We start from the raw sequence: 13,982 nt of genomic DNA, 5'->3' as shown, positions 1-13,982 counted from the left end.
ATCAGATCAGTCATTTTGCAAAACAAATAAATCCCCAAAAGTTCATGTTCAAGGCCCATTTTATAATGATGATGGTGATGATGATGATGAAGAAGAAGAAGAAGAAGAAGAAGAAGAAGAAGAAGAAGAAGAAGAAGAAGAAGAAGAAGAAGAAGAAGAAGAAGAAGAAGAAGATCATCAATGGTTAGTTGAGGTGATAGTGAGGACATATCTAATGCTTGTTGCACGTTAGAGTCCATGCTGGTTTGAATGAATGCTGATATATATGGCATAGTCCCTGTCTTCAGGGTACCTGTAATTTAGTATGGCTTCATTACATTTGTCATTATCACACCATTAGATGCGGTTTACTGTGACCAGAACTTCACCAGTAAAGTATACAAAATCACATCAGCTCACAGAAGGGTCTGTAACACCCACCAGGTGGAGCAGGCATTATAGAAGTTAAGACTGAGGAGGTGTGGGAGTGCCTGGCTTATGACTGGTGTAGGGGGCACTAAACAGGAAAGATGGGCTTGGGAAGGAGGGAACGGCCTTTTGAAAGCCCTCCCCTGCACTGCTTCACAGCCTTGGGAGGCTTCAGGTGGGCTGAGAGGAGGTAACCATGCCTGTCGTGAGCTTCATCTGCGTGGGTTCTAGTACTTTCACATGTTATCACCACACGTGTCTTCTTGAATGTACGACGAACTCGTAATGCTCCTGCCCGCATTGTGGAGGATGCACTGACTTGACATGGAGGGTGTGCTGGTGTGACGTGGAGGGTGTGCTGGTGTGACGTGGAGGGTGTGCTGGTGTGACATGGAGGGTGTGCTGGTGTGACGTGGAGGGTGTGCTGGCGTGACATGGAGGGTGTGCTGGTGTGATGTGGAGGGTGTGCTGGTGTGGTGAGGAGGGTGTGCTGGTGTGATGTGGAGGGTGTGCTGGTGTGATGTGGAGGGTGTGCTGGTGTGGTGAGGAGGGTGTGCTGGTGTGATGTGGAGGGTGTGCTGGTGTGACATGGAGGGTGTGCTGGTGTGGTGAGGAGGGTGTGCTGGTGTGATGTGGAGGGTGTGCTGGCTTGTTGTGGAGGGTGTGCTGGCGTGGTGAGGAGCCTCTTTTGTCTGTCTCTTGCCCTACTCACTACAGCATAAGCCTCTTTATTCTGAAGATGCTCAGTGAACATTCGAACACCACAAAGCGAGCGTCACAGAAAGGCTGAGCGGTTGGTACTTGGCATTTCACTACTGCCTTTATTTTATTACTGTGAGATGTGGTTTGAAACTCGAGTTCATATTTTTAATCTTTCACACAGAAATGTGTCAGTAAAGGTGGCTTTAGCCTGGCAACTTAATGATAATTAAAAGATGATGTTACCTTGTAAGAATTTGTTTGTTTTGAGACAGGGTCTTCCTGTACATCCTGGGTTGATCTTACTCTCCAGATCCTTACTCAGTCTCTGGGATGCTAGCCATGAGATGGACTATATCATGCCTGGCCTTGTGTGGATTTAAACCAATATTGCCTTAATACTGTTTTTTATTCTAGTCAAACTTAAACATTAATAATAAATGAAATTTCTTAAGATCCTGTATACCTATTTAAATACTGGCTTTAAACAAGCTCTGAGATTCCAAACCAACTTTGTCTTTCTAGGTTTTTTCTTTTTAATAGTCGGTATTGATATTGGTGAGATAGTTTATTTGATAAAGGCACTTGTTACCTGCCTGACAACCAGTGTACACACACACACACACACACACACACACACACACACACACAAATAAATAAATAAAATTTGAACCATTGGATTTGTTAAACCACCAGCAATAGGAATACAAGTGTTCTGTTCCCTTTTGGATTTGATTGGAGGATGTTGGCAACCGTGTGTGGTGGGAGTGGGTTTTTTTTTTTCTATATTATTTGCAGATTTTATCTTTAATTCTATTAAGCCTGTACATTACCGTATTGATTGGCTCACCATACAGGCTGGCCCATATGTATTTGGCCCTTCTTAAACCTGACAGAAGAGTAAATCTTGCTTGTGTACTTTCCCCCAGATTGTAAATTTTTTTTTTGTTTAATCAAATAAATAATCAAGAACAATCATTTTAGGACCACCGTCTGTGAAGGTGTTTTGCTGCGTTTTGATGGGTCGGTCTTAGCTTGTTTGGCCAAGACATAAATGGTGTAAACTAGAAACACTTTTTGTTAGTTGCAAAGGATCCACTTGAGGCAGAACTTGCTGGTTTTAAACAAGATGCTGATCAACCTTCATTGTGAAAGGGCTGAAAAGCCAGTTCTGTAGACAGGAGTGTGTTCTGGTCAGCCATTAGACATTAGGCCCCACTTATCTATAATAAAAACCAAAGTGAACGTGCTGAGCTCGGGCACAGCATTCCCAGCAGTGTCTTCCAGGCGGTAGTAGAGCACTCTCCACTGTGTTATAGCACTGTATCCAGAACTCTTCAGCTCACGGGTCTTCTCGAGCTTCGTGTCTGGTGTTTTGTTAACTAACCAGCGGTCCTCAATAGGGCTGTTATTTTCACTATGTGTGATGATGTTTCTAACCTCTCTTAAATAAGTCAGGGCTGGAGAGATGGCTCAGTGGTTAAGAATGCTTGCTGCTCTTCCAGAGGACCTGAGTCTGGTTACTTACAACCACCTGTAACTCCAGCTCCAGGGATCTAGTACCTCTTGTGGCCTCCATGGGCACCTGCATACAACATAGTAGACATACACACATGCACATTGGATTAAGTCATGGATAAAGGCTATAGCTCAGCAGGAAAGGGCTTGCCTGGAAAGTTCATGGGCCAAGGGTTCAGTCTCTAATGCTACTAAATTAATAAAAAGTCTACTTTCATTGCTTAAGAGTAAGGCAATGTATACATCTCCTGGGAAAGCAGAGTAGATTGAGGGGCTGGAGAGATGGCCCAGCAGCTAAGAGCATTTGTTTCTCTTGCAGGTTCAGTTCCTAGCAGCAACATGGTGGTTCACAAACATCAGTTTTAGGGCATCTAATAGCCTCTTCTGGCCTCCGAGGGCCCCTGACATGTACATGGTACATATAATATGTATGCATGCAAAACACCCCAACTCATAAAAATAAAATTAATCTTTAAAAAAACAAAACAGGCTGGAGGGATGGCTCAGCGGTTAAGAGCACTGACTGCTCTTCTGGAGGTCCTGAGTTCAATTCCCACCAACCACATGGTGGTTCACAACCATCTGTAATGGGGTGTGATGCCCCCTTCTGGTGTGTCTGAAGACAGCTACAGTGTACTCACATACATTCAATAAATAAATATTTTTTTAAATAAATATTTTTTTAAAACCATATATGTATTATATGTGTGTATATATATTACATACATTGTAATAACATTTTATACTTTACTTTGTGACAGCTGATGCCATAAACAATGCTGCAGGCTTCGGTTTCAGAGGTTACGACAAGAATGGAGTGGCTCAATGGGACTTAATTTCCAATTTGAGAATTCAGCAGATAGAGGTTAGTAAATGATTAAGATGTTAGTCATGTGACAGCATTAGGAGTCACAGTTTGCTTCCATGGGTTGTGGTGTGCTGCCCCGAGAGTGGAGCTAACAGGTGGTGACCACAGTGGGCCGCAAACTTTATTTTAATAGAGTAAAAAGTGTATTTGTGCTTACGGAGGTTAGAGTCCATAAGGATGGAGTGAAGCCTTAGTGGTAAAACTAGGATCCTAGGAGCTCACTTCACGCAAGCACAAAGCAGAGAGGGAACCAGACATGATGAGCCTTTCAACCGTTGGACCTACACATGGTGACAGACTTTTTTCAACAAGGCACACCTCCCAAAACTCCCAGACAGCACAGTCAGCTGGGACACATGTTCACACGCTGGAGGCTATGGGGGACATTTCTCACACACGTGGACTGATGTTTATTTTTATACAACAGATTAAAGCCCAGCTGAATCCCTGGCTGGTCAGGGTGTTGAGAACAACTGACTGAGCCCTCAGCATTAAACAGGATCCTCACAGCACCCGCTTCAGGGCTCAAGGAGGGGAAGGAAAGAAAGTAAAAGTCAGACAATAGGGAGGAGGACCATGAACTAATTCCCAAACTTTGTCATCCCGTATTTACTGGTGGTGGGACACTCTGGCCCCTGAGGATGCAGTGAATGAGGCTGGTGACTACCGGTCTGCAGGAGGCTTTAGAAAGTGCAGGAAAGTAGGATCTGACCTGGAAGGTGCAGGCATATAATGCTTGTATCTCTGGTCTGTCTGAGCCTACACAGAAACGGGGGGGGGGGGGGGGGGGGAATTGAAGTAGGAGGTGACCAGGTAGGCCTTAGAGGAAGAACATCCTGTGGGAGTGGGAAAGGGCAAGCTGTTCACAAGATGGTGTTGTAAGATGGTGGAGGTGAGGCTAGAGAAGCCAAACCAAGTACAGCCTCAGAAATTCCCAGCATCCACAGGGCAGCTCACCTTTTGGAACTCCAATTCCATGGATCTGGTGCCCTCTTCTGGCTTCTAGAGGCACTGCGTGCACTTAATGATCAGACACATTCCAGGAAAAAACGGAAGTGGGGAAGGGATGTCTGCTGAAGTAGGGTGCTGAAGGATTAGCATTTGCACCCTTTGACTCTGTAGTGCCTCCCTGAGGAGCTTCCCAGCCCCCGTGGAGACTTAGTTTGCCTTATGCTTTTATGCTAATGCATAAAAAGGATACGGTTCTTCTATACCTTGAGAACCAGGTGTTATCCTCCTGTTATTGCCTTCTTGGGGATGTGTGGCATGAGGGCAGAGAAGCATTGGTTCCTTAAGGAGGACATTGTGAGCACTGCTAAACGCCCCCAGATGTCAACTGAGGTGGGGTCAGGAGCATCAGCAGGTATGGCTTCATCAACAGTTCTGCAGGAAGGCGGAGCACAAAAGGTAGCTGACCCAGACCTGAGGGGCTGTAGCTGTGGAGGCTGTAGGTAGAGGGGGGCCTGAGGAGACTTTTGTTTAATTTTCTCTTAAAATGGGAAGATTAAGGGGCTGATTAATGGGAAGATTAAGGACACTCATTGCTCTTGTAGAAGACCTGAGTGCAGTTCCCAGCACCTATGTCAGGCAGCTCGAAACCTAACTTTAGGGGATCTGAAACTCTCCTGGTCCCCTGTAGGCACTTGTGTGCACACACGCACACACACTCATAGAAGCTTGTATGTGCACATGCAAATACACACACCCACACACATATACACATACATATACAAGATTAAAATGACTGACTAGAAGGAGTTTAAAGATGGAGAGACAGGTAGAGGAGAGGAGGCCACAGTAGGCCTGCATAATGGCACTCCTGAGATGGAATCAGATGTGATATGAGGCATGAAGTTTGGAGACGGAGGTGTAGTGTATGGTGAGTTCTGTCTCGAGGTGTGTCTGTAGTTGGAGGCCAGGTCACCTCCTCTGAGGGACTTGGGAGAACTCTGAAGTATTTTAATTGCTGCCGATTATTTCTTTTTTATGCCCCCCCCCCCCCATCTTGCATTGTAATTACTGTTTTCAAAATAGGGTCAGTTAGCATCAGGTAGATTGAGGGCCTAGTCACAGCTGAGAACCATGTATGTATGAGAGGTCTGGACTGTCACAGTCATCATCCAGATGCTGCCAGTGGGGACAGTGGGCAGCATGCCCAGCATAGGGTAGGATTTCACGAGGTAGGTGGGTAGGGAGGAAAACTAAGAGACGAGCATCATACACTGTGGAGTGTAAAATGCTAGAAGGGAGCAGGAGACATAGGCGCTCCCAGTGATGGGCCCCGCACTTGGGGGTGGGGTGGAGGGCTTGGTTGGATCCCACCATCACCATAATTGGATAAGAGGAGAGAAGACATTACATTGGATGACAGTAGACAAATGCTAGATTTAACAAGAGACTTCCCCAGCAAGTAGCCATGCTGAGATGGTTTGTGGCCCGTTGCTCTCTGGAGGCAGCGTGGAGCTGGGGGCTCTTCAAGATCCAGAGTAGCAAAGCAGGGCTGAGAAGCAGGGCCGGTGGACATCCTTCACCTAGAAGGAGGCAGAGTGTGGGAAAGAAGAGCAGGTGAGGTGGCTGTACTGCCCAGGGTGTGCTCACAGAGCAGATCACTACGTGACTGTTCTGGGCTCTGTGAGGACTCCTGTATGTGTTGACCTTGGGGATCACAGCAATGGTCTGCTGCCTTCCGATGTTCCTGGAGATATATAAACTTTCATGGATGATGTTACTGTATTAGAAGAACAGTGTTCAGTGAGGAAGCAATGCTGTGGCATCATAACCAAATGATTTTTAGTTCTAATTTCTTAGTGCACTAAAGCACTATTATGTAGATTTAAAGCTTCATTATTTTCTTGGCCAATGGAAACGGTCCCTTTGTTTTTCAGATGTCAACAAGTTTTAAGATGTTTCTCGATAATTGGAATATCCAGACAGCTCTCTGGCTCAAAAGGTAGGTTCCTCTGAGAGTCTCCCTTAGGCATGCTTTGGCATTAAGGACTTGAGGTTGAGCTTGCCAACTTAACATTCTTCATTCATTGTTAGTGTGTTGAATGACACGTGGTCTTAGTTTTTATCTGGGGTCTGCCAGTAGCATCCACCAATTAAGGCATGATTAATCAAGTCAGAACTTCTTGGAATTGAGTGGCAAGCATCCCTATGCTGGTCATCAGCTTGGCTCAGGCTCTGCTGATGTCTGGGCCTAGCCAGCATCGTCTGTAGCTCTTTTATATGTTGGGCATGGGACACCCACATGTAGAACCAAAAGACTCAGTCTCACTCTATAGTCAGGGCTCACAATACCCTTAAAATCATACAGGAGGCTGCAGAGATGGTCCAGCAGTTAAGAGCAATTTGCTGCTCATGCTGAGGACCTAAGTTCAACCCCCAGCATCCTCAAGATGGCTCTCACTAATTCATAACTCTGGTTCCAGAGGACCGGATGTCCTTTTCTAACACTTCTAACAGAATATATATGCATACATGCAGGCAAGACGTTCATACACGCAAAATAAAATAATTTGAAAAACAATAACAGAAATCTTATAGCTGTCCCCTGGAGTCCAGATTCTAAAAGCACAAAAACAGCCAGGGCATAGAGAGTTGAAGTCAGATGTGTCTCAGGATGTGTGAGGTGGGTGGGGTGGAATGGCACACTGGCCAGGTGCCTCAGGTGAAGGGCTGGGAATAGGGGTCACATGAGCAGTGGCAATCGACTGCACCGCTGAGACATACAGCATATGTTATTGTTGCCGCCCAGCTTTTCTTCTCAGTGGTTCTGTCTTTGCTCATATCGAATCCTGTCTCCTGTGTTAGGAAAACTAGACTAAGTTTTATAGACTCCCCAAAACTGGAAGTAGTCATTTTAGTAATTACATATTACCAGTAAAATGATAGGAGGCAAGCTTATGCTTGCAAGTCTGACACGTAATGGCTGAGCTGGTGCCCAGGAGAAAGGTTGTTTGTTTTCATATGTCCCCAACTCTGTCAGCCAGGAGAGGATCCTGTGGGTTTCGTGAACTTAGATCCACTCACTCCTCTGGCTCTCCATGTTTTCTATGGTTTTTAGGGTGTGTTATGAACGAGCAACCTTCAGTCCAACAATCCAGACATTCTTTCTCTCTGCCATTTGGCATGGGGTCTACCCAGGATACTATCTGACATTTCTAACAGGAGTGTTAATGACGTTAGCAGCTCGGGCTGTAAGTATCAACGTTTTTGTTTTATAATTCAATGAGTGACTCTTTTTCTCTGGCTGTGATCAGCATCATCTGCCTACTAGAAGTTAGGTGTGTTGACTGTCCTTCAGAAATGAGTGTTCACCCCAATGCCAGCCTCCATGCCAACTGTATCCCAGGAGAAGCCATGCGCCTGCCATTCAGGAAACACTTTATGTGTCTTTATAGCATTTTCTGAATGAGAGCGCTAACAAAGATGATTAGAATGGGTAGGTCTCTTTGTTTCCTGTGAGATGTAACCTTGAAGCCTCTCTCAGTTCAGAGTAGAGTATGACCACTCCTAGAGAAGGGGCTGGGCCGTTCCCAGTGGGAGACACTGTGGATTGTGAGTGTGGTACTGTTCTGTGGAGTGTTTGCTGATGGAAACCTGGAACCGTTTAGGGAAACAATTGACATTGCTTCATAATATGGGGGGAAAAAGGAGGACAAGTTGGTGTGAGTATCTGAAAGTCTACTGGAGGGAAGTAATGTGTCCAAAAGTATGTATTAACAAAACACAGTAGTGCCTCATGGGTAAAGTAGCTTCATTTAACAAACCAGCAGATAATCATTTTGATGTACTGTGAAAGTGTGTGAGGGAAATAGCAAGAAATAGTAATACGGGGCTGTGCCTTCTGGTAGTTTATAATCTAGCCAGGGGCGTAAGCATGGATATATGTGTTCTGTATGTGCACCTGCATGTACATCACAGGGCATAGATAATAGAATCCAGGGGTTTTATAGATAGCAGGTTTCAGGAGAGCTTAAAGATAAAAGTTCTCTTGGTTGGGTTGGTTAGAGATGAGCTTGTTAGGACAGATTTTGTCTGTGTGCTTTGAAAGATAGAAGGTATTTCAATACCGACTGGAGTGTAGTAGGGGCAAGAGTGTATCTTAGGCATGGGCATAACATTAGAAAAGTTCAAAGCCGTAGTGTATTCAGGAAATGCCATGGAGATGTAGTTAAAGCAGAGGTTTCCTGTATATGTGAATAGCAGATAGTTCTGGACAGGAAGAAAGGAGGCAAGCAGTAGCTAGAGCCTAAGCGTCAGCCCAACAGCCTGGCCCCGTTCTCTCGGTTGCATCGGGGAGTCAGGGTAGGTAGGACTTCTATTTTCTCCGAGTGCCGGAGACTGTCCCTAGGTCCTTACAGTGCTAGGTGAACACTCTAGCACTGAGCTATGTCCCAAGCCAGCTAGGACTTCTAAACACGGTGGAATGGTGCCCAGCCATGCGGGAGGAAATTGCCTGATTAGATAGAGTGGATTAGAAAGAGCTAGGCAAGAGGCCCTAGGTGCCAGGATTTAGTTCTAGATTCTGAGAACCATAACCATTCACTACCACAGTTCTGAGGAATCCACATGGCATCTTTGTAACCAAGGCCGTGCTTCCCTAGTAGAAATGTTAAGACACACCAGACACAAAAAAAGAAAGAAAATGAGGCATATGGTAGAAATGGAAAATCTTGTTTGATTAATTTTTGCATTTCAAAAGTGCAACATTTGGGTATTTTGAACTGTTTTGTAAAAAAAAAAAAAAAAAAAAAAAAAACAAACTGGGGATATAGCTGAGTACACTTGCCTAGAATGCACAAGTCTCCAATCCTGCAACAGACAGACGGACAGACAGACAGAGCTTTTTGAAAGGACCTTCCCAGTTCCATCAGTAAGTGGTGTGTGGTCCCAGTTCCACCAGTAAGTGGTGTGTGGTCTGTGCACACTGATCAGAACTGAGTTCACAGGTCCTTCTGGTCTCCCACACACTTGGAGGCTGAGCGAGAGTACTATGCCTCATTCTCTAGTGAGAGAAGAAATTGGGGATCACACAGTCTCTAATTTGCCCAGTGCTAGCTATTTAGAGACCTCTCGTCAGTGTCCCTTGCTAACTCTCTTAGGAAACTTTATTTTAAACAACGTCAAATCCACAGCCAAGCTGCAGACAGCCCAGGCCTCTGGACAGTCCACGGAGTCTTGCTTTCTTCCCCCACAATATGTGCACTGCTGACATTGGAACCTGCTTGCTCTGGTGGCAGTGGCTGTCCAATCTCAGGCAGCAGTGTGAGAGTGTCACTCTGCAGGCTTGAAGTCATTGCTGTCGCCAGTATATTTTATATATAATGTCAATCTAAAGATGTAGCAATTTCTTGTGTCTTTATTTCCTTTCAGGTGAGAAATAATTTTAGGCATTATTTCGTTGAACCCCCTCAACTTAAGTTATTCTATGACATCATAACATGGGTGGCAACACAGCTAACCATAAGTTACACGGTTGTTCCGTTCGTGCTTCTATCCATAAAGCCATCATTCACGTTTTACAGGTACGTGTTACCCTTCAGCTGTCGGGAGGAGTAGCTGTGTTTTCAAAGAAAGGACCTTGCTAACTGAATGGAACAATAGAAATGGAAAGATAGTGATATTCCAGCCTCATTTCTATCATTCCATATACTATCAGTTACTTGTTAATCCTAAACCAAGCAGTTCCAAGTCCCTTCATGGAGAAGCTCATCCCATTCAGCCCAATGGTGGAAGTATGGCTCCCTCAGTGGCCACTGAAGTAGGGGAACCTGCCTCATCTCAGGAGGACTTAGTGTAGCCTGAGTGTCCAGAACATGGGTACAAAAGGAATAGGAGAATGGTTCACCAATTACTAATTACCTTGGTTTTCAGTCCTAGAAAAGGAAAGGATTGGTCTTACTAGTCTCCTTCACATTCTCTTATACTTGACTTGCCAGTGTGGTCCTCTGTATTTCAGAAGTTGCTGTCCTGAAGTCTGTGGTTTGCCTTACTCTTTCCTCCCTCTCCCTGCCCCACCAATGTTTACTTCTCCCATGTTAGCGATATCATTGAGATTAAAAGCTTGGTTCTGTCCAGTTCTTCATTTCTGTGGGATTTGGAGACTTAACACAAGAGTATGTGATCAAAGACTTAGACTCAAACATTAGAATTGAGCTTTATGGGAGCTGGAGAGATGGCTCAGTGATTAAGAGCACTGACTGCTCTTCTAGACATCCTGAGTTCAATTCCCAGCAACCACATGGTAGCTCACAGCCACCTGTAATGGGATCTGATGACCTCATCTGGTATGTCTGAAGACAGCTATAGTATGCTCATATACATAAAATAAATCTTTTTTTTTTTTTAAAGAATATATTCACATAGGAAAAACAAATAATGGGTTAAGGCACCCATTTTAACAAAGCTATTAGTTTGGTGGGTAGACTGTTGGTTGGATTGTCTGTCCCATATTTTTTTCTTCAGCCACTTGAAGTTTCAACTTTGGAATCAGATTAAGTCCCTCCAGTCTCAGAGTCCATACAGGGGCTGATTTTCTGGTGATTTGTCAGGTGCCACCTGTATTTGTGAAGTGACCATCAAATAGTGTTGGTTCCGAGCTATGGCTCATGTTTCAGTCTTGGTACCTGAGTGAGTAACTGTGGGTTTCAGAGGAGGACAAGCAGTGACTGGATGTCTTCATGTCCAGTGCTCTCTGGTGACCCCACATGTAATTTTGTGGCTAAGTTCAGATTGCTGCCTCTGTTAATAAGTGTCCTTTTACTTTGTCCTGTGTAGCCTCGTGACCCTTACAAAACACTGGAATGTATCTAGTCCTATATTCAATGGGGGTATGGGGGGGGGCCGTGCTGGAGTTCCCCACACCCCTGCCTACACTGGAGAAAACAGAAGAACAATGCCGTGGATAGCCCCATCCTCAGGACCCTGGGTTGGCCAGGGTGTGGCTGCTAACCATCTTCCCTTTTCTTTTAGCTCCTGGTACTACTGCCTTCACGTCTGTAGCATCTTAGTGATGCTATTGCTGCCTGTGAAAAAGTCTCAGAGAAGAAAGAGCGCACAGGAAAATGTCCAGCTCTCACGGGCCAAAAAGTTTGACGAAAGGGAAAATTCTCTGGGACAGAACAGTTTTTCCACGATGAATAATGTTTGCAATCAGAACCAAGACACTGGCTCCAGACATTCGTCACTAACGCAGTGACTGGGAGAGCACATGATAGCTGTTTCCCGTCTGTGAACAGAAGCCAGTCTTGACGCCTTTGCAGAGCCTCCTGTTTAAGGAAGAGGGACTAACTGGGTGGAATGGGACGGTCTTGGATAGGGGATTTTCTATATACTAGATTGGAAATGGAATGAAATAACCCCTCCCATGCCATGTTCCTGTGGGTCACGCCTTATACAAAATCTTTCCATATTTCAGTAGGGCACTCTGACCTCAGCATCTGCCCTCAAGGTCATACATGTACCCTGTTACTGAATGTATACTGCGTATCCCAAGGCACTGAAGAGGTGGAAAAATAATCATGTCAATCTAGGTGATTAACTTTTTCCAAATGAATGTCTTGCCTTAAATCTTCCGTTTTCTAAAATGTTGTTCCGGGATGGTATTTTGAAGTGTAATATCGTGAGGAGATGATTTCAGTAGTTGATACGGTGTGCTGCAGAGACGATTGAGGAGCAGTCTAAAACCAGATAGTTAAGATCGTGGGTACTTTAAACATGCAATAAACATCTCAGTATTCGAAGGGTTTTCCTAAGGTATCTTAGAGGACTGTCTGCATGGTGGAACTGTAAGCAGTCAGGGCTTAATCACAGGGAACTTATTTTTCTCGGAGCTTAATGACCTGGTATCTGTCGGGGCCCTTCCAGGAGGACTTTCTTAAACATAATTAAAGGTTGGCAATGTGATATTTTAGGCTTATTTTCTTAAGAAAAAAAAAAAAACAATAATAAGAGGGAAGATAAGGTAAGCAGGCCAGAATGAGGAAAGCTCTGTGTGGCCTGAAGCCAGCAACAGAGGGAGGGCTTCTTCCCCCTTCTGTGTCCGAGAGCAGTGTAACTGTATGGGACACAGCAGCTTAATATAGATAACACTGTGGACTTTTTGAAGAAATTTCTTGAGCATAAATTACATAGAGCTAGAGGGGGTTATAAGAGTAATAGGGATAGATGATTTGAAGATTGTGAAAGAAATCTCTAGTAATTAAGGTTTTGTACTGTTCATCAGTTTCTTGCCCCTGTCCCTTTCATTGCTGTTTGGGAAAGATTTAGGGAAAAGAAAACTTAGTTGATGGTCGAAATGACTTTTTTTTTTTTTTTTTTTGAAAATAATAAATTAGTTTCTCTAACCTCATGCATTAAAATTCTTCCATTAAAGTCTTGTTAAAGTGGGTGTTAGATTCTATTGAAACAAATACGTGTTTTCCTCTTAGGGGGCCACTCTTGCCTTGAGTGACTGGGTTTGTCTTTAACCGCACAGCAGTGTGGCATGAGCTATAACAGCTTAAGTATAGGGTGGGTTTGAGGCCATGGAACTGAGCCTGAGACCATAGAGAGAAAGGCTGGGCCTTTGGGCCTCACTGTTACTTGACTTTTTTTTTTTTTTTTTTTTTTTTTTTTTTTTTTTTTTTTTGTGAAATTTGTTTGTTTTGGTTTTGCCTTAAATTTTCAAAGGAAATCCAAGTTGTCAGTCTCTGATGAGTTTGGTTTTGTTGGGTTTTGTCACTAATACATTGTAAAGTTAAGGAAGAAGCAGCAATGATGGTGCAACAGAATGATGTCGGAGGAAGGAGAAAGGTGCAGATGCTGGCCTGGTGTTCTTGGACCTGGGAGCCATACGTGGCATGGCATATTTGCTTTTCTGAAGGCAGGTTGCATCTGATAAGGGAGGTCTTTTCCTGGCTTCTAGAGTCCTCCCCGTTTCCCCTCCCTGGGAAACGGCTAGTAAATACCTTTTCTTAGCTTTCTTTCCCATGTATTGAAATCAAGCTAGCTGTAAAGAAGAAAGAAAACGTATTTATGGAGAGTGCTCGCCCCCCAAATGTTTCTACGATTTCATGAAGTTGGTGGAGAATCCAGTCACTGTTAAAGACAGTAATCAAGAAGGACAACCCTGAGTGTTTCCTAAGTCAAGCCAGAGCAGCCTCAGAAGCTGCTGCAGGCTCGGTCCATCTCTCCAGCCTCTCACAGACAACCCCGTTTATGTCCGCTATCCCAACACACTTCGTTTCTAAGCGAATACATCGAGTCACTGTTGCCTGACTCCTCAGAATGAATTTATAATCGTAGTACTATCATCCAAAGAACAAGACAGTTGGTCACTGTTCTCCTCCCCAGCACATACACAGCATTCCAACTTGACTGATTTCCCTTTTCATTCTTCTACAGCTAGCTACTAGTTACATTCATGAGATCATTTTTGGATGGCTGTCTTCTAATTTGGAGACATAATCAGAATGCAATCTAAAGTTAAATAAATCAAATTCTC

At 44.3% G+C, this 13,982-nt stretch overlaps 1 protein-coding gene across 4 annotated transcripts in view; it reads left to right on the top strand.

Moving 5' to 3' along the window:
* Mboat2 (membrane bound glycerophospholipid O-acyltransferase 2) overlaps positions 1 to 12,403 on the top strand; it is a 125,556-nt gene extending 113,153 nt beyond the window's left edge. For 3 of the 4 annotated variants that reach the window (XM_076942072.1, XM_034514649.2, XM_034514650.2), the window contains 5 exons: positions 3,387 to 3,490; positions 6,379 to 6,443; positions 7,560 to 7,692; positions 9,872 to 10,023; positions 11,471 to 12,403. In XM_076942072.1, coding sequence (XP_076798187.1) covers positions 3,387 to 3,490; positions 6,379 to 6,443; positions 7,560 to 7,692; positions 9,872 to 10,023; positions 11,471 to 11,696 — 680 coding nt within the window. In that variant the 3' untranslated portion in view covers positions 11,697 to 12,403. The remainder of the gene's footprint in view (positions 1 to 3,386; positions 3,491 to 6,378; positions 6,444 to 7,559; positions 7,693 to 9,871; positions 10,024 to 11,470) is intronic. The other variant, XM_076942070.1, reaches the window with a different exon arrangement.
* The last annotated feature ends 1,579 nt before the right edge of the window (positions 12,404 to 13,982 follow it).

Source organism: Arvicanthis niloticus, chromosome 11 (assembly GCF_011762505.2).
Source record: "Arvicanthis niloticus isolate mArvNil1 chromosome 11, mArvNil1.pat.X, whole genome shotgun sequence".
NCBI classification, from domain to species: Eukaryota; Metazoa; Chordata; class Mammalia; order Rodentia; family Muridae; genus Arvicanthis; species Arvicanthis niloticus.
The sequence above is the reverse complement of the archived record's forward strand: the minus strand, read 5'-3'. Positions and strand labels throughout refer to the sequence as shown.